General features: G+C 36.1%; 2 protein-coding genes across 6 annotated transcripts in view; both read right to left on the bottom strand.

Annotated features, from left to right (window-relative positions):
- Positions 1-6,450, bottom strand: part of dgt1 (KAT8 regulatory NSL complex subunit dim gamma-tubulin 1) — a 20,302-nt gene extending 13,852 nt beyond the window's left edge. Inside the window, exons 1-8 of the mRNA XM_080174303.1 lie at positions 6,312-6,450; positions 5,792-5,998; positions 5,177-5,246; positions 4,736-4,827; positions 3,835-3,949; positions 3,278-3,385; positions 2,669-2,794; positions 1,730-1,792 (exon numbers count right to left, since the gene is read on the bottom strand). Coding sequence (XP_080030429.1) covers positions 1,730-1,792; positions 2,669-2,794; positions 3,278-3,385; positions 3,835-3,949; positions 4,736-4,827; positions 5,177-5,246; positions 5,792-5,998; positions 6,312-6,415 — 885 coding nt within the window. The 5' untranslated portion in view covers positions 6,416-6,450. The remainder of the gene's footprint in view (positions 1-1,729; positions 1,793-2,668; positions 2,795-3,277; positions 3,386-3,834; positions 3,950-4,735; positions 4,828-5,176; positions 5,247-5,791; positions 5,999-6,311) is intronic.
- Positions 6,448-20,848, bottom strand: part of LOC145329865 (ELAV-like protein 4) — an 18,087-nt gene continuing 3,686 nt past the window's right edge. Inside the window, exons 1-8 of one of the 5 annotated variants that reach the window (XR_013883152.1) lie at positions 11,724-11,887; positions 11,261-11,578; positions 10,817-10,926; positions 9,745-9,880; positions 8,918-9,529; positions 8,569-8,701; positions 7,848-7,973; positions 6,448-7,756 (exon numbers count right to left, since the gene is read on the bottom strand). Coding sequence is in view for 1 of the 5 variants with exons in the window: in XM_080174305.1 (XP_080030431.1) it covers positions 11,748-11,889; positions 12,126-12,267; positions 12,605-12,734; positions 14,774-14,871; positions 18,019-18,136 (630 nt within the window). In the remaining 4 variants the exon portion in view is untranslated. Of the gene's footprint in view, positions 7,974-8,568; positions 8,702-8,917; positions 9,530-9,744; positions 9,881-10,816; positions 10,927-11,260; positions 11,579-11,723; positions 11,890-12,125; positions 12,268-12,604; positions 12,735-14,773; positions 14,872-18,018; positions 18,137-20,848 lie in introns of those variants that run through there. The other 4 variants (XR_013883150.1, XR_013883151.1, XR_013883153.1 and 1 more) reach the window with 4 other exon arrangements.

Raw genomic sequence — 20,848 nt, 5'->3', positions numbered from 1 at the left:
GAACATGTAATTTTTTTCAAAAATTTTTACCCTTGCAAGCAATACCATTAGTTTGGGTAATTAGAGATCCAGCTCAAAAGATTTCATCCAATTATCTCTAAAACTAAGGGAGTAGCACCCAAAATAAAATTGCTGGTATGTCATGTGATGAGTCACCACATTTCCCCCCCCCCCCCCCCCACCCTTATCTAATACCTAATATTCTAAGTGTTTTATTTTGGGTGCTACTCCCTTAGATTTAGAGATAATTGGATGAAATCTTTTGGGCTGGGTCACTAATTACCCCAACTATTGGTATCTTTAAAAAAAAAACGGCGGGACCGCCGCTCCCGCCGCCCGCCGACGTTTTCCGCCGCCACTAAAAAAAAATTTTATTGCATTTCTCGCTGAATTAGGCAATTTGGAATCATTTGAGACCATGTTATTTTTTTCAAAAATTTTTCCCCTTGCAAGCAATACCATTAGTTGGGGTAATTTAATTAGTGATCCAGCCCAAAAGATTTCATCCAATTATCTCTAAAACTAAGGGAGTAGCACGCAAAATAAAATTGCTGGTATGTCGTGTGATGAGTCACTATATTTCCCCCCCCCCCCCTTATCTAATACCTAATATTCTAAGTGTTTTATTTTGGGTGCTAATTACCCCAGCTATTGGTATCTTTAAAAAAAAACGGCGGCGGGACCGCCGCTCCCGCCGTCCGCCGCCGTTTTCTGCCTCCACCAAAAAAATTTTTTTATTGCATTTCTTGCCGAATTAGGCAATTTGGAATCATTTGAGACCATGTTATTTTTTTCACCCTATAGTATAATCCACCACCCCCCCCCCCCCCAAATTAGGGGTTGGGGGTGGGTGGGTGGTCACCGATAATTCTAAAATCAAATATAGGCCTACAAAACTTGTATCCTAAGGTTTGCTCCATTTATCTCAAGTCGTTTATGAGAAACACCCTATAGTATAATCCACCCGCCCCCCCTAAATTAGGGGGTTGGGGGTGGGTGGGTGGTCATCAATTCTAAAATCAAATATAGGCCTACAAAACTTGTATCCTAAGGTTTGCTCCATTTATCTCAAGTCGTTTATGAGAAACACCCTATAGTATAATCCACCCGCCCCCCCCCCCCAAAAATTTGGGGTTTGGGGGTGGGTGGGTGGTCACTGATAATTCTAAAATCAAATATAGGCCTACTATACTTGTATCCTAAGGTTTGCTCCATTTATCTCAAGTCGTTTATGAGAAACACCCTATAGTATAATCCACCCGCCCCCCCCCCCCCCAATTAGGGGTTTGGGGGTGGGTGGGTGGTCAACGATAATTCTAAAATCAAATATAGGCCTACAAAACTTGTATCCTAAGGTTTGCTCCATTTATCTCAAGTCGTTTATGTGAAACACCCTATAGTATAATCCACCACCCCCCCCAAAAAAAAAAAAAAAATTTTTGGGAGGGCGTGGGGGGTCGACGATAATTTTAAAAGTAACTTTGGCCCCATAGAAGCCTATATCCAAAATTAGCTCCCTCTAGCTCTAAGGGTTCTCGAGTAAACCCCCCCCCCCTGCCCAAATGGTTATTTTCCACATCCCCCTTTAAAATACAATTCTAACAAGTCTAGATTAACGAGCTATCCCTTTTTCGTCAAGTATGGACATATAGACTTTAATTCAAGAAAAGCTTTGCCTTTAATATTAAATCTTTTAATGACTAAATAAAATAATTTCGAAATTTCAAACCTGGAATTGATCTATGTACAATTTTTGTAATTTGACAAGTTTATCCTTCAAAATTCTCATCACCTAAACAGCAAAATGATTTTATTTCGCGGATAAATTAATGACACGTGACTTATCACGCACACAAACAAATCACATTTTATTTCATTTTAAGTTAAAGCTTTCAGATATACCTATAAGTAAAGACTCTCTATAGGAAGGTAATAAAATAAATATCAGAAATCCGATATAAGGGGGGGGGGGGTAATACAACCATCTCGTAATCAATGTATAAATGTCACTTAGAATTCGAATTTCGATAAAAAAAACGTTTAGCCGTTTTTTGGCTATTTTTAGGGCAAATCAGTCATAAATTAGGTAGGAATCAACTTTTGAAACATATTTTTGCTTTAAATCATGTGAAATGATACAAAAACAACATTTTTAGCTTTCTAGTACAAGCAACTACCGGCTAGAACCGTTTGAAAACATTTTGGGAGCAGAAAATAGTATTATGTGGAGATAGGTTTCGTGATGATTTGTATTGAAAATAGCCCAAAAAATGGATAAACTGCTGAGCCGCCAGCTGTTAGCCGTTATTTTTCCAACTTTTTGTTCGATTTAGGGAAAATATACCTACCAAGGATTACTCATGCAAAATTTAAGATCGAAATTCGAATTCTAAGTGCCATTTATACATTGATTACGAGATGGTTGCATTAACCCCCCCCCCCCCTTTAAAACTTTCAAGTAATACATTTAGAAAAATCAAATATAAGCTATGACTTGCGCATTTATCTGCTGTATTTTGACCGCTCGCGTAGCTGCATACCGCCACTACATCGCTGAACATCTATCTATCTCACTGTCAACACTCTCTCCTTCACAGTATCTACACTATCTCCCTCACTATCCACACCATCTCCCTCACTATCCACACTATCTATCTCCCTGAATTACCTCCTCAACTGTATAAACTCCCGCTAGCTGAAGACTATCTTCTCCCTCGCTATCCACACTCTCACCCTCGCTCTCTCCCTCACCCCCGGTCCAGGTATCCCCAATGAGAACATTATCTTTCTCCAACTGAAATATATTATATAAATTATTTAGTGCTTTCCTTGTTAATGCCAAGCGAGCACAGAACCCCCTCCTCTTTTATTTTAAATAAAAATAAACCTGTAAGGGCTGGACTTACCCTGCGGGACTTAAGCGGCATTTTAAAATAATCCTATCGATTTCAAACTTGACATAATGATTCTAGTGACAATTATGTACAATTTGGGAAGCGTAGCAAAGATATCTATATTATCATCAGAAAGTCTGTATGTCTATTATAAACATAAGGATATTTCTGCTTTTTTGATAGCTTGATATTAATTCAATTCGCCTTTGAAATATTGACTCCCAGGACGGTAAAGCATAAAGTTATAGTCATAAACTGTAAGTATGCCTCCAATTAATGTTTCTTATCAAATTGTATTTGTAAATTTTCGTTCGTCTGGTTTCTTGAGCTTCGCTTTTATGGATGTTGTCATCCTTGTTTTAAAATGGTCAAATATCTGATACCTGGATGCCATCACCCTCCAGAGCGGCAAGACCGAGTCCTTCGGCTTCAGGATCGAGTCTCTGCTGGAATATATTGAGGTCACCGGAACTAGAGCCACCATCCTCAACCTGAAAATCATATATCAATTTAGTAAGAATTCAGAAGAAGTTTTAATCTTTAAAAGCGTTTGAATACAAGATTAAAGATTTTAACGAATCAATAAATCTATAAGAACAATAAATATTTGGGTCTATTGAAGCATGACCGACTGACGGACGGACAGAACAAATAAATTATAAACTAAATATGTTGAGTAGCAGCCGACAAAATTTAATTTACTGATTGACGGACAGACAAAGTAAATTATAAAGTAACTTCGCTACTAGAAAGAAAAAAAATTCAGGGACTTTGGAGACTTTTATTGAATTTTGATTGGTTTAATTAAAAAGTTTAGAGTCCAAACGTTTCAACCCCCTTATTTTAATCTAAAGAAGGGGTAATTTTGTTATTCATTATTGGGGATGAACATAAATATATCGGTCATTGTCTTATCCCTTCGAATCCCTGAAAATTTTACCTTTGTTTTCTTATAGGAAGATAAATGTTCTAATAGAATATTTGATGTTGATTTTCTTTTCTTGGAAGATGATTGTCTGGCAGATAGGATAACTTTTGTATGCTGAGCACAATAACTGAATATGATAACATTATTGATATATTAAAGTAACAGGATGTCTATATGTGTTTCCAGGGGTGTATATTCTGCACAAGATTTATTTTTTTTTCCCTGCTAAATTTTTTTTTATTTTTCTTCCCCCCCTAGTTTTTTCTCGCCAAGTAGGAGGAAAATGGAAAAATATTTAAAGAACTCTATATTTTATTTATTTTATCCCTCCTACCACACATTTTTAAAAGTTTTTTTTACCAAGGAGGGGGGGGAAATAAAAAAAATGTTTTCAGTTTTCTTAATTTTTACATTTTTTTTCCCTCCAACCACTTATTTTTTATTCCCCCCCCCCCCCTGAGCAGGGGATCCCATGTAGAATATACACCCCTGTGTGTTTCTCTGTATGTCTGTACCGAAGGATCTCGCTAACCGATGAACAATTACAGTTCTACTTTACAATGTAGAATCGTAGATTATTATAGGTCCTGGAAAGTTTTATCACTTTTTTTTTTTGGGGGGGGGGGGGGAACCAACACCCTACCAAAAGAAATCGCCCCTAGAAAAAAAATACAATTGAAGAGTGGAGGGATGGAACCGACTCCCCCCTCCCCCCCGAGTAATAATTAGAGTTGTTACGCTTACTAAATTATACCCAAATGTTACAGGAATCATCATGCTAAGTTTGAAATCGATGTGACATTTCATACATAACTAAATCAACAATCGGTACTATCTAAACTGGACAGACTTTCAAATAAAACAAAAATGTAAAAAAAAGCTTGGATTTTTACCAGCAAACATAAGAACGTACCTATCTCCCCTATTATAGCATGGTGCGGGTCTGCTACACTTGAGTCCTGTCTGCCCATCTGTACAGTAACCACAAGGCTTGAATGGAGCATTCTAAACAAATATTTAATGCATAATTTCTCAAGTTGAAGAAATTGTCATACTTTTATATGGAACTTGGACCTCATAAAAGTAGTCATGGAGAAGGACGAGAAACTTTCTTTTACAGCAACTAGGGTTAGCTAAAACTTCACGTTTAAGCACGTTTTGACTAGAGAAGCCTTAGCCTATGAAACTGAGGAATAAGATATATTTTTAGCAATAGTAATAGTATAGTGCCATAGACAAACGTTTGAGTCATTGTTTCGGATGTGAATAGGGCCATAAAAACAATGAAAAATAATTAAGATTATTTATAATTGGTGGAAAACTATATGCCTTTTTTAGAGGTATAAAAACGTACCTTATCACAGAGAATATGTCTAAGGCAGTAATCATAACCAGTCAGCCTATCTGTGTTACATTGGTACGAACTAAAAAAAGGAGATATTAATTCTAGTTTGGTTGTTATCGATGTATGTGAAAAATATTCCATCAATTTTTATCTTAGAGCTTCGCTATTGTTGATGTTATCATCCTTGTTTCATGGAAGGAATGTAAAGGGAGGATATGGAATCTCGATCAAGTCGTGAATTGAAAATAAGTCCATATTAAGCTTCTAAATAATAACTGACTAAAATTTTGTAATTGTTTGTTTTTTGTCTGGCTACATGATACATTAAGCCAACAATATTTGGAATTAAAAACGTTTTGAACACATAGCTTGTAGTAAGACTAATGTAAATATATAATTTTAATATACTTGTGAAACTATACCTATTTAAATTAGTTGCTTCGTCCATAGCCACTAGCGAGGGAGGTCTGCAAAGTAAACTAAAACCACCATAAACATTTATAAAGCTTCCCTAAAAATTAAACCCATTTGGACCAGCAATATCCAAGGTCTCTAGCTTCCGACATTTAAGCTTGATTACATTATTTTATAGTATACCTAATCTACTCTATAACTATTCTCTACCTGTAGTTACACAAATTTCCATCAGGCTTGGGGAGCAGCGACCTCTGCTGGGCCAGGGACGCTCCCGTGCTTCTGCCCGGGCTCCCAATAAGCCTCAGTCCCCCACTTGCACCCCCCACCATGCCTCCAGGAGGGGAGTGTGATGTGGAGGAGTATAGGCCCCCATTCATGCCGCGATTGCTTGCCCCAGAATTTGATGAATAGCCCCTAGGAAAATAGTAAGTTTAGAAGAACAATTCCTTTGAAGTACAGGGGTGTAATTTTGCACAAGATTTATTTTTTCCCCTGCTACAAAACATTTTATTCTCCCCCCCCCCCTTTCTAGTTTTTCCCGCAAGGAGGGGGAAAAATAAAAAAATGTTTTAAGAACTCTTTATTTTATTCATTTTTTCAACCCCTCCCACATACATTTCTTGTTTTTTCCCCAAAAGAGGGGAAAAATATTTTTAGAACTGCTCAAAAACTTTAAAAATTAACCTATGGATATTTAAATTCTTATATTTTAATTCATTAACAATACCTATTATTAGACATGCCTCTGCTACCTCCCCTTGTGGATGGACCCCCATAACTTCCCCCAGCAGCGGAGGAAAACATCCCCCCTCCTTTGGGAGAACGCGACATTGTTTATTTAACTTTCCCACCAAAATTATTAATCTGAAAAAAAATAGATCACAATGCGAGGAGCAACTTTGTAAGTAAATAAAAAAAAATTAAATAACTCTGTTATCAAAGAAACTATACACAATACAAACAAATATTGACCTCACTAAATAAAAATGAAAAAAAAATCAGGCATACATACCTAACTTGGGTAAAAAGAACTGAGTTGGATTCTTAAAAAAATTTGTCACACTAATCGCTTAGTGGAGCAAAATTGTTTTCGTGAAAAATCCACTAAAATCACATTAAAAATCTACAAAAATTAAACAAAATCATAGAAGGGTTATTAACATAAGATTTTATTTAATTTTTGTAGATTTTTTATGTGATTTTGGAAGATTTTTCACGAAAACAATTTTGCCCCACTAAGCGATTAGTGGGGCAAATTTTTTTAAGAATCCACCTCTGATGAAAAAAATGTTTTAGTCACACAGTATTTGTAATAATAAAGCTGATTTTAAATCTCAAACAAATTGACTTACTGGACTTGCTCCAAGTTTTTAGCTTTAATCTTTAAAAAAAAAGACAGGTACATTTAGTTCTTTGAAAAACTGTGTTGATCAGCTAAAATTACATAAAAGATACTGTGTGAAAAAAAATAAAAAACTTTAAGCAAAAAACAAAAACAAAATATAATCTTCTTACAATACAAAAATTTAAGACTTGTATTAAAATCACCATTTGTTTCAATATAAGATAAACACATTAGTGAATTTTGTAATAAGGTTTAGAGAAAATAATCAATATTGTAAAAAAAAGGCTTGCATAAAAACCGATTTTGAAACTTTAATACAAAATTCACAAAAATTTTGATTTATTTTTAAAGAAATATTAAATAACAATGAAAAGGGTTATTTATAATTACAATTAGATAATCATTAAGGAATTTAGCAAAAAAAACATCAAATATTTCTATGAAAAATATGCCTAAGCTCGCAAAAAATATTGATAATTTTAGTGTTAAAAAAGGGTGAAAATGCTTACTTTGTTATTTTCAAAAATAAAGAAAAACTATTAATTGCTTATTATTATGAAAAAGTTAAAAACATCAGGTTTATGCAAAATGATACTGAAAGAGTTTAGTAAATTTTTAGGAAAAAAATAATTTAGATTAATAATGCCAACAAATAATTTAAAGACAGAATTATACAATGAAAGAAAAAGAGATCTGTCTATCTAAAAAAAGTGTAAAACATCTCAAATTTTTACTGTATGTATCTTTTAACTAAAAAAAAAACTCTTTCAGTTTCGTTAAATTGAAAAGGATATTATAATCAGGTTCAGAAATAATACTACAGACCACTGACCAATCATAAATGTATATTTTTTATCATCATATCAATATATATCTGAAAAAATATAGAAAAAATTAACAATAAATAAAAAAATATACATTTATAATTTTACAGTAATTAAAATACTACTAAAAGTATCTTAATCTTCACAGGTTTGATGACATTTGTTCTTGTTGGAAAAGAGTTTGTGCCAGGTGACGTTAAAGGAAAGGAGGACTAAGCACCTAGAAAAATAACTAGATTACAATCTTATGATTAATTACGATTAGATTCGACCTAGGAAATGCATTCAGCTGTTTCTGAGGGCTAAAAATTCCCTAAAACAGCGGGGTTTAGCCTTTTTTAACCACTTTATGACCCCGTTATCAAATTTTATCTTGGAATCAACTGAACTGATCAGTCCACATAAAAAGGCATATTTTTTTTACCCATTTGACGGGGATAGGTCAACCACATATAAGTTATGGTATCCGAAGCATTTTTCACTCTTATTCAAAAACAATACCAAAGGGAGTTTCGAGGTAGCTTAGTAAATTTTACATATTTTTGGACAATGTTTACATTTCTTTGATAAAAAGGTACTAATACCTGAAAATGGATGTAAAATATACGTGGATATTATGACAGGGAAAAAATTATCGACAATTTAGCTTGCTAACATAGAACTCATTTATTGGTCAGTTTGTTCAATCAGTAGGAGACGCGATAGGGAAAAAGGGGTGGTAGGGGGAAATCGTTATTTTAGCCCGTTGCGTGTTTCACTTTAGTAGAGGTCATGAAAATCTGGTGTAAGATTCTGGTAAAAATATATCCATTTACCTGGAAAATATAGGGATTAAAGGGCAGTGGAGAACCCAAAACAGGATTCAGTGGAAGGCCCTCCGACTGCTGGATAGGATAAGACTGTTGCTGCTGATCTTCATACGTGAAAAAACAACCCTCGCCTAAATGACTATAATATACAAACTTAGAGCTGTAAACTTTATACCCAAAAAAGCTAAAACATAATAAAACATCGATAACATTCAATATATAAAAAAAATAAAAAAGTGTATTATATTTTTCCTGTTGAAGCCGTAGGCATAGATTAGGATAAAAAACCTAGTTCTTTACCATAATAGGATACACAAGTCATAAACTTATTAAAACTGTAAAACGTAATTTTTACCTAAATCTTTGTTGGGAGTTCCATTTACAGCATGCGCCGGAGAGCTCTTTGTAGAAGGTGTTACTGCAGTTGACGCGGGGCATGATGATGCTCTTGGCTCATTAGATGACACTACAGCAGTTGTCGAGGGGGGTGGTGTGCTTGACAACGGCAGTACCCCAGGAGTTTCACCATTTATAATCAACTTTTCATTTAGAAGATTTGCCAGTTTAGTAACTGGGCTACTCACATAGTTGTTATTGAAAAACTGTTCTGGGTTTGAAGTAACATAACAGTCATTTGCTGCCGTATTTGTTGCTACATAAGTTAATGTGTCAGACCACCCGTTAACTGAGCATTTTTCTTGACTAATGCTTCCCGCGTTGGTAGAATCATGTTCTGGCTGGACTGACTTGTTCCCAGAAGATTTTGCAATTTTCCTGCCCAGTCGGGAGAAAAGGGACTCTTTCGTTGTTGGGTGCATCTTGGGTGTTTGGGGTGGTTGATTTGGGGCGTCGTGTGTAGTAGGTGTTTGGGGAGCGGGTGTCCCTGGACGGGGTGGGGGAGAGAAAATACGGCTGTTCATAGCGAGGCCCTGGAAATTGGGGGGAGTGTTGGACATTGGAGTGAATACTAAAAAAAATAAACAGTTAGGTATGTTTATTATTACTTCACTAACTAAAACAAACATCCACTTTTTTTTACATTTTTGTATTTGTATGTATTATTATACCCAGGATTTTTTAGCCATACGAACAATTAAATAAATAGATTTTAAAGGGATAAGACTATAACTCGATGTACATTCCTTTCTATAGGATAAAGATTTGCGCTACAAGTAAATATACCTGATGCTAATTTAGGACCAGCAATGGGGGGCAGGCCGGATGAACCCTTTACTGGCGACGAAATAGTTTGTATGATGGCGGCTAGTTGTGTGGGGGTGGGTACAGGCGAGGAACAACCGCTAAGCGTTGATATATCCTACAAAAAAATGTTTTTTGTTGTGAAAAAGCAAAGAAAGCTTTTACAGTTTTGTTTTTATAATGTAACACACAATTTACAAAGATAGTCGATTTTTCTATTAATGACATCTATTCTACAAAAAAAAGATATACTTTAGTGCACAATTAATTACATGACCAAACAACCCCCCACCGAAAATTTTTAAAAAATGCTTTAACCACAGACAGACAGTCTTTAAGGAAACCACGGATTTAGAAGTCTAAACTAATGATTTAAAAATTTGTTTTGAATAGGTGGATAATCCTTATAATAAAGTAACAGGATGTTTGTGTGTTTGTGAGTTTGTGTGTTTGTGTGTTTGTATGTTTGTACCGAAGGATCTCGCTAACCCCTGAACTGTTTGGGTTCTCCTTAACAGGGTAGCTTCTCATAAGTCCCGGGAAGGTTTATAACTATTTTCTTGGGGGGTGGGACACCCCCAACCCCCCCAAAAAATGAAAAATCCCCCCCCTAAAAAAAAATTTTTTTTTTAATTTTTTAACTAAAATTAAAAATGAGAGGGGAGTATCCCCCCCCCAAAAAAAAATTTTTTTTTGGCCCCCCCCCCAAAATTTTTTTATATTTTTTCTTTTAAAATCTAATTAAGAAATTTAATTATTAAATTCGACTCTCTCCTCCTCAAGTGCCCCTAGAGGCCTCTAGGGGACGTATCCGCTAGTTTATATATAAAAGAGAAAAATAAAGCACTATACCATTATTACCCAGGGATATAAAGGGATAAGACAATGGCCAATATATTGAGGAACGTTTGTGCCTAATGGACCAACCAATCAAAATTCAATTAAAGTCCCCACAGTTGATAAGCCAACAGATAAGAAAACGTTACTATAAAACTTTGGGGACTAGAGTAGTTAACACTAGCCTAAAGTCCCCTCCCTCACTGACTGACTATACCTGTGTTGGAGATGGTAGATAAGATGGAAAGTGAAGTATTGACTCCCCTCCGAGACCAACCACCCCCTCACATCCATTAGGAGTAGATGGAGTTCCACCAAACATGGAATCTAGTTTTAACAGAATTGAGAATTAGTTTTCTATAAAATGACCATGGTAATTTATGTGCTAGATTTCAAAACAAAAAAAGACATCACATTACTTCATAGAAAGACTTTCTATTTTCTAATACTTCTTAATAAGTAAAAACTATTTAAAAATCTGATGAAAATCGGATTTTATATGCCGAATTACTAATTTGAACTGACCAATTTAAGATCAAATTAAAGTTTCCAGTTTTTGATATAATGAATGAGAAAGCAAGTTTTAAAAACTTTTGGTACCATTATGATTTACAGTTTGATTACCCCTCACTCCTTGGACTCAAGATAAAATTGCATTTACCTGTAAAATACTGAATAGATGACATTAAAGGCGGACTTCCCGACAAATATGTCGCCATCTGACGTTGGTCCGGCGGCGGGCTTTGCGGCACAAACGGAACCGCCTCAACACCGCCATTCTCAGGACTTTGGTTGAGCAGGCCGGCGGGCAACGGGTTGGGTGAAAGAGAAAAAAGCGGCGAAAAGGGATGAGAGGTCCCCGCAGGATTGGTGGTGAATGGAATTGGGTCTGAGGAGTAGAAAGGCGGGACACCTGGCATACAAGGGGAGGAGAGATAGGAGGGGAAGCCTGTAAAAGGGTCTGTTGGATTTACTGAACCTAAAATATGAATACTAAGTTTAAAGGAAACAGTACTACCTAAATACTTTTTAAAAAATATAAAAAAATTATTACCAATACATCTTCAAAAAAATGTTTTTAATTCATACCTACCTACTTGGCATAATATGTATTTAAATATTACCTTAATCTCACCTGGTGATAATGCCTAATTCCAGGCTATACTATCATCTCCAAACCCACCCCGCCCCCCTCTCTGTCCTGTACCGCCCCACCCGCCGCCTCCTGCCGCTCCGTTTGCAGCGCCCCCGCTGCCAGCTCCGCCTCCCCATGATGCACCACCAACAACTGTTTTTAATTTGAGTTCTTAGGGCAATTTTAAAGGTTAATTGTCGTGTTTAGACCGATTGATCTACAAGTACAAATTAAGCTAAGCCTTATACCCTTCTGTTAAGGTTTTAGGCTTTTTTGCGGTTAAGTAAGACAGCAACACAAAAGATCTAACGTTTGTTGAAAAAAAAACTACCACTTTTCGCCAATATGTTATGTTTTTGCTTAAATTGCAAAAATGTAAGAACACTTTCCTTGAGTTGGGGCCGCACCGCCTCGGACCGGTGGATACACGCCTTTAGCGGCCATGCCTCCCCGACTGGCGGGATTATATCTGGACTGACCGGGAGGAGCGCGCTGCGCCCCGTGCTGCATCGCGCTATACCCGTAACCGTAACCTATAAGGTTTTCTTTATAAAGACTTTTATTAATACCTTAATAAAGTTTAAATTGATCATTTAGTCAAAATAAAATAATCTGAATATACATTTAGTTGTTTCTGGTAACACTCATGCAATAAATTTAATATCTGTAAAATAATGATATTAGAACTAAAATAATTTGGCCTTTAAACTAAGTATTAAGAATTTTTGTTTGTCCATTAAAATCTACCGAATCTCTGAAGTGATTAAATTCCTCCATTTAATAAAGCTTTACATAAGTCCTGGATTAATTTAAGTCTATTTTACTACAAGGAGCGAAACCAATAGTCAAGATAGATAAAAAGTATCTTACCAGTTGCAGCCATACTAGCAGCTATGTTGCCCCCCATGTGTGAACCTCCCCTACCTCCGCCCCCGCCACTACCCCTGCCTCGCCCAGATCCTGCCCACGCCCCCGTTCCATAGTCGTTGTCAAAGTTGCCCTGAAAAAAATCAGGAAATCAAATATCTATAACAAGCAAAAATGATTGTCCTATATATTTTCATTTTTAAAAGCGAAGCTTTTCTATAATAAAGGGCCGGTCCGTCCGTCCGTCCGTCCGTAACGGATAGCTTTTTTCGTTAATTTAGACATGTTAGAATTGTCCTATCGATTTCAAATTTTGCATGGTGATTCCTTAAGTAGTTAGGTACGATTTAGAAAGCGTAGCAACTCTATAATCATTACCAAAATGTCCGTACGTCCATTTTAAACATGTTGATTTTTTTACTTTTTTAAATAGCTTTTTTGTTAATTTAGGCATGTTATAATTGTCCTATCGATTTCAAATTTTGAATGGTGATTCCTGTAATAGTTAGGTACGAGTTAGAAAGCGTAGCAACTCTATGATCATTACCAGAATGTCTGTACGTCCATTTTAAACATGTTGATTTTTTTTACATTTTTTAAAACAAATTTGTATGTGACCTAATTATCCGATTGGTCTGATTTTTGGTATACTGATTCCTAGGACAACAAAGTACAATAATATAAGCGAAGCAACTCTATAATTAAGTCCTAAAAATGTAAGTATGTCCATAATCATTATCCTGTATCAAGCAGTTTTTCAACAAATTTACTTACTATTTTGCTTTGACTCTTATACATTCGCATTTTAATTATTCAGTTCTGACATTATACAAGTCTTAATGTCCGTTTGTCCTTCCATTTCAGAGCTTCGCTTTTATGGATGTTGTCATCCTTGTTATATTATGCATAATTAAGAGCCTGTAAAGTCAAAATGCATTGCATATGTCCACAAATATGCGCAGTTAGGACCTCCAGACAAAAGTTAGTAGTCTATTGGGTGTTAGATAACTCAATACCTCAATTGTAAAAGTAACATTTGTAGGTATATTAACGGAATAATAATATTTTCGTTTAGTTACATCTTAAAGTCATAAAAAAAGGGGGAAGTAGGTTGTGCTATAATTCCGTAAAGGTGTGAGTTTTAGGGCTTAAAAACAGTAGTAGAAAGCTAATATTCACTAAATATGTGTATTCCTTATTGAAAAGAACCATAGACAAAAATATTAGTGAAAAATATTTAGTGAATATTAGCTGAATTTTACTGAGTATTGTTATTAAATATTGATTAGATACCTAGTTGATTTAAACTAACAGTGTCTATTATTTTCATATAAGAATTTTAATCTAGAAAAGGTTTAACTTTATTTATCACCATTCAACATTTGAGATGTAAAGGGGATGGGGGGGGGGGGATGTGTTGACTATTTACACGACATACCAGCAATTTTATTTTAACTTAGGGTAAGGGGGGGGGGAAGTTCTGACACATTTGCGTAAACCTGGTGTATAGGCTTTATCTTTGGACTGAGAGGATAGGTTATTAGGGATAAAATCATTCTTATATGATGAATTTCCCCCCAGATTTAAGATTTTTTGGATAGGCCTCCAGGTTCCGGAGCTCCAGGCCTCCAGGTGGTCTCTGTACAGGTAAAAATTAAAAATAAGATTTTTTTTTTGAAGAGTTAGAGGTTAACTTATGAAACAAAATATGCTTCTTTTTGATTGTTTTTCACATATTTGAAGAAAAAACATACATATTTTGTCTCATAAGCTGACATCTAACTCTTAAAAAAATTTTTTTTTTTCATTTTTACCTGTAGAGAGATCACCTGGAGGCCTGGAGCTCCGGAACCTGGAGGCCTATCCAAAAAATCTTAAATCTTGGGGAAATTAATCATATAAGAATGATTTTATCCCTAATAACCTATCCTCTCAGTCCAAAGATAAAGCCTATACACCAGGTTTACGCAAATGTGTCAGAACTCCCCCCCCCCCCCCCCATTATTGACACAACCAAAAAGATTTTACCAAAAACTCTCTAAAACTAAGAGAGTAGTACCAAAAATAAAATAGCTGGTATGTCGTGTAACGAGTCACCACATCCACCCCCTCCCCCCCCTCTCTTTTTTATCGTCCATGCTCATATTCCTGAAGACCTAACTAAATGTTTACCTCTACCTCTTGTTGACTAACTGAGAATCCTGCATAGAAGGCTGCTTTCTGTTTGCCATGATCCTCGGCAACCTTTACTTCCAGAGGCACGGTGCACCCTTAACAAATAATCAGGGGTGCATATCAGGGAGGAAGGGGACAATGAGCGCTGTTTATTACACTAGTCACCAAAGTCTTGTAATACCGTTTTCATGGGCTAAACAACCTTTGGGACTTTCATTGAATCTTAATAGGTTGGTTCATTTAGTTCAGTGTCCAAACTTTTCAATCACTAATTGTAATCTACAAAAGGTGTTATTTTGTGTTCATCATTGGGGGGTGTACATCAATTTATCGGCCATTGTCTTATCCCTATAGATCCCTGGGTGTATATTCAGAATAGGATCCTCTGCTAAATGGTGGGGGGGGGGGGGGGGGAATAAAAAAATATGTAGGAGTGCGAAAAAAATGAAGATATGAGCAGTTCTGAAAATATTTTTTCAAGTTTTTTATCCTCCTTTGGGAGAAAAAAATAAGAAAAATATGTGGGAGGGGGAAAAGTTAATAAAATGAATGAAGAGTACTAACATATTATTTCCCCCCCCCCCCCTCCTCCTTAGGGGAAAAAACTTTTGTGGAAAAATTAAATATTTTGCAGAAGGGGACATAAATAAATCTTATTCAGAATATACACCTTTGCAAATAATAAAAAACCGTTGGACTCTTTTTTTGTCCAGAGATAAGACAGGATAAGACAATGGCCGATAAATTAATGTACATTGTACATCCCCAATAACGATACACAAAATTGACCCTTCGTAGATTATGTCGATGGTTTAAACGTTAGGACACTCAACTTAATGAACCAATCGATCTAAATTCAATGAAAGTATCACAAGTTGTTGAGCCGACAAATAAAAAAGTTATTATAAAACGTTGGGGCCACTGTAATAAAAAGTCCAATGTCACCTCCTTCTCCTTGATTGGTTGTAAGTTACAATGTTATAAAAAAGTGTAATAAAAAAAAACTTTTATTAAAACAGAAAACTGATTTGTACTTTGTTTTACGGTATCTCTGTAGACACCCCCCCCCCCCCCGTATCAACCCTAATGTTCGCCTGCTTTTGTTGCCTATATTGCAGGAAATACCTGGGACTTAGGGTCTTCTAGAAAAAAACATATTTTCTAAATGTACTACCTAGACACTTCTTTTACGGGATCTCTGAAAATACAACCCCCCCCCCTAGATATACCACACTTTTCTGGGATCTTGCTGAGTCAAGTATCAACTGTTGGGAATATCAAAGGATGACTCCATGCAAAATTTGAGCCGGATCCGGCCAAAACCGGCCGTGAATTTTATGAAAAACCGGTTTTTTCCGGTTTTTAGGGGGTATCTGTAAATCGATTCAGCTGGAGCAAAACCGGTTAGAGGTACAAAAAATTTTACTTCACATGAAATTTAGCCAATGCAATTGCGTACAATTATGTACTTCATCATCAACTTGTTTGGACAACTCTTTCCCCTCCTAAATGTCCATTAAAACCTCGGAAACGGCAAAAATCGCCAAAAATCACGCCTTCGGCGGCAAATAACGGCTAAACGGTCAGCCGGAGGTGAATGAAACATAAATAAATGTTTGCCTCAAAAAGTTGTTCAACATCAAAGAGATGCTTGAAGTCTCTAAAACGACTCCTTCCCCTCCTTTAAGGGGAAAAACTGAAAAAACGTGATTTTCAAAAGTATGCCCACTTTGTGGGTGTGGGGGGCACTGAACCCGTCACCCCAGGGTCACCAAATATAAAGTCTAGGCGGCCCACAATGCTGAATTTTCACCAAGTGAAAGTCTTGTGTCATTATCTCTTATGAGAAAAAAGTTATTAATTAATTAAAATTTCAAATTGTGATTTTTTGATGGATTTCTTTGATGAAATGACAGGCCGGTCAATTTTTAGGCCATTTTTTGCGGTTTTTGGGCCGTCACGCCCAAACGGTTTGAGATAATCTCATGGGACCTTTTGCCCAACCTAAGTCTGGTTATTTGTGAGGTCTAGAAAAAAAAAACAGACTTACGCAAAAGATTATAATTATAATCTTTACACAGAAAAATGGCACGAGGTGAGGGTTTGAGGGGGCAAAATGAGCCGACCAGCGATTTTTGACGGCACGCAGCGACGTCGTGCTTCATCCAATCCGGGATTTTTTTTTTCTTAGACCTTACAAATAACCAGGCTTAGGTCAGGCAAAAGGTCCCGTGAGATTATCTCAAACCGTTTGGTCGTGGCGGGCCGAAAACAGCAAAAAATGGCCTAAAAATTTACCAGCCTGTCATTTCATCAAAGAAATCCATCAAAAAATCACAATTTGAAATTTTAATTAATTAATAACTTTTTTCTCATAAGAGATAATGACACAAGACTTTCACTTGGTGAAAATTCAGCATTGTGGGCCGCCTAGACTTTATATTTGGTGACCCTGGGGTGATGGGTTCAGTGCCCCCCACACCCACGAAGTGGGCATACTTTTGAAAATCACGTTTTTTCAGTTTTTCCCCTTAAAGGAGGGGAAGGAGTCGTTTTAGAGACTTCAAGCATCTCTTTGATGTTGAACAACTTTTTGAGGCAGACATTTCTTTATTTATGTTTCATTCGCCTCCGGCTGACCGTTTAGCCGTTATTTGCCGCCGAAGGCGTGATTTTTGGCGATTTTTGCCGTTTCCGAGGTTTTAATGGACATTTAGGAGGGGAAAGAGTTGTCCAATCAAGTTGATGATGAAGTACATTTTTGTACGCAATTGCATTGGCTAAATTTCATGTGAAGTAAAATTTTTTGTACCTCTAACCGGTTTTGCTCCAGCTGAATCGATTTACAGATACCCCCTAAAAACCGGAAAAAACCGGTTTTTCATAAAATTCACGGCCGGTTTTGGCCGGATCCGGCTCAAATTTTGCATGGAGTCATCCTTTGATATTCCCAACAGTTGATACTTGACTCAGCAAGATCCCAGAAAAGTGTGGTATATCTACCCCCCCCCCTAATCAAATCTCCCTCCTTTTGTTATAATGTCCGCGTGATGTCTTACCTTTGGCGCAGGACCTACTTGCGACTTTATGGTCATACCAAAAAACGCCCAGTATTTTTAACAAGGATTCTTTTTATTAAGTCGCTTTCGGGGATATTTCATAATTTACTAGACGGGATGTATGAACATGAAACACCTCCCCCATCCCCCACCTTCAACCATAATGTCCGCGTGATGTCTTACCTGTGGCGCGGGACATACCTGGGAAATAATGTCCGTTTAAATGTGTAATGGCCTCCTCAGCCTCAGTTTTCTTACTGTACCGGATGAAGGCAATGCCCTTGTTCGTACCATTAGAATTCTAAAATAAGGGAGACAGTGACAATAAAAATCAGAGATGGATGGATACGGACTAAAAGATTTAAAGGGCATTTATTAGTATAAAGATTCAAAGAATAGGTTTATTAAATAAAAAATCACTAAACCTTTCTCACATATTTTTGTATTTTTTTAATATTCATATTTGTGGCATGACTGACAGACCGACGGAAAAATTAAATTATATACTAGATGCTTATTCCTAAAAAGTGTTGATAAACCTGCCCAAAGAAGAATGATGTCTGTCTGTCCGTCCGTCTGTCTGTCCGTCCGTCTGTCTGTCCGTCCGTCCCTTAAGATCTCGGTAACCACTAAAACCGATCGGATTCTACTCTTCAGGGTATATACCTATTGGTCCTGTAGTGGTTTTAAGCTATTTTCTTGGGGGGTGGGACACCCCTAAACCCCCTAAAAAATGAAAATCCACCCCCCCCCCAAATTTTTCTTCTTCTTGGGAACACATTAGACCAAGCACCAGTAGTACTAGCGAAGCCGCTAGTGCACATATAATGTACATAACAACACACATTCAGATATCTTTATGCCTTCTCGTAACAAAAAGATAATAATTCCCAGGAAAAATATTGAAAATCTAATGAAAAATGACAAGACAAACCAGGGGTGTATATTCTGCACAAGATTTATTTTTTTTCCCCGGCTACAAATTTCTTTATTTTTCCCCCCCTAGTTTTTTCTCACCAAGTAGGGGGGGAAATGGAAATATATTTAAAGAACTCTATATTTTATTTATTTTAACCCTCCTACCACACATTCTTTTATTTTTTTACCAAGGGGGGGGAGGGGGGGGGGAAATGGAAAAAATGTTTTCAGTTTTCTTAATTTTTACATGTTTTCCCCTCCAACCACTAAGGGGGGGGGAAGTTTGTACACTTATAGGAAATGAAATTCAGTACCAAAGTTTGGGAGGGTCGTATGGGCTTGTTTTTAAAGTTATCAACCTAATTCTTTTTGTAGGCTCTCTTATATGACTTGATATACACGGAAAACTTTGAAAATTGAATTTCGGTACTTTCCTTCTAGGGGCTTGTGGAGCAAAAGACCCCCCAAAACACTAAAAATATGAGTTCTGACCTTATTTTTAAAGATATCGACCTGATTTTTTCTTTATAATACTTTTTTAACATACCCGAATCAACGAACCATTACAGATTTCATTTTGGGACTTTCCTTCTAGGGGCTTGTGGAGCAAGAGACCCCCAAAACACAAAAATATGAGTATTGGGCTTATTTTTGAAGATATCGATCTGATTTTGTTTTATAATACTTTTTTAACTTAACCGAATTAACGAACCATTACAGATTTCGTTTAGGGACTTTCCTCTTAGGATCTTTTGGAGCAAGAGACCCCCAAAACACAAAAATATGAGTACTGGGCTTATTTTTGAAGATATCAACCTGCTTTTTTTTACATAAAAATAATATTTAAACATAACCGAATCTACGAACCATTACAGATTTCATTTTGGGACTTTCCTTCTAGGGGCTTGTGGAGCAAGAGACCCCCAAAAATCATAAAAATATGAGTTGTGGGCTTCTCTTTTAGGATATCAACCTTATTTTTTTATATAATAAAAAAATACTATTTTAACATAACCGAATCTACGAACCATTACAGCTTTCATTTTAGGACTTTCCTTTTACGGGCTTGTGGAGCAAAAGACCCCAAAAACACTAAAAATATGAGTTCTGAGCTTATTTTTAAAGATATCAACCTGCTTTTTTATATAAAAATACTATTTTAACATAACCGAATCTACGAACCATTACAGATTTCATTTTGGGACTTTTCTTCTAGGGGCTTGTGGAGCAAAAGACCCCAAAAACACTAAAAATATGTGTTCTGACCTTATTTTTAAATATATCAACCTGATTTTTTTAGGAACACTTTTTTTTAACATAACTGAACTAAGAAACCATTACAGATTTCATTTTGGGACTTTCCTTCTAGTAGCTAGTGGGGCAAAAGACCCCCAAAAAATATTTTTAGAGATATTGAGCTGATTTTTTTCATGTAAAACTTTTTTCACATGTTTGAACTAGGTAGCCACTAATAATTTCATTTTGGCACTTTCCTTTTAGGGGAAAGTAGGGTAAAACACCTCCAAAACTAAATTAATTGAGTTCTCAGGTTATCTTAAAAAATAAGCTCAGAACTCATATTTTTACTGTTTTGGGGGTCTTTTGCTCCACAAGCCCCTAGAAGGAAAGTCCCAAAATGAAATGCTTAATGGTTTCTTAGTTCGGTTATGTTAAAAAAGTATTATTTTAAAAAGATCAGGTTGATATCTTTAAAAATAAGCTCAGAACTCATATTTTTAGTGGTTTTGGAATCTTTGCTCCACTAGCCCCTAGAAGGAAAGTCCCAAAATGAAATCTGTAATATTTTCTTAATTTGGTTATGTTAAAACAGTATTATTTTTTTAAAATCAGGTTGATATCTTAAAAAATAAGCTCAGAACTCATATTTTTAGTGTTTTGGGGGTCTTTTGCTCCACAAGCCCGTAGAAGGAAAGTCCCAAAATGAAATCTTTAATGGTTCGTAGATTCGGTTATGTTAAAATAGTATTTTTATATAAAAAATCAGGTTGATATCTTAAAAAAGAAGCCCACAACTCATATTTTTATGATTTTTGGGGGTATCTTGCTCCACAAGCCCCTAGAAGGAAAGTCCCAA

Source organism: Acartia tonsa, chromosome 10, assembly GCF_053477335.1.
Source record: "Acartia tonsa isolate MP-2025a chromosome 10, ASM5347733v1, whole genome shotgun sequence".
NCBI classification, from domain to species: Eukaryota; Metazoa; Arthropoda; class Copepoda; order Calanoida; family Acartiidae; genus Acartia; species Acartia tonsa.
The sequence above is the reverse complement of the archived record's forward strand: the minus strand, read 5'-3'. Positions and strand labels throughout refer to the sequence as shown.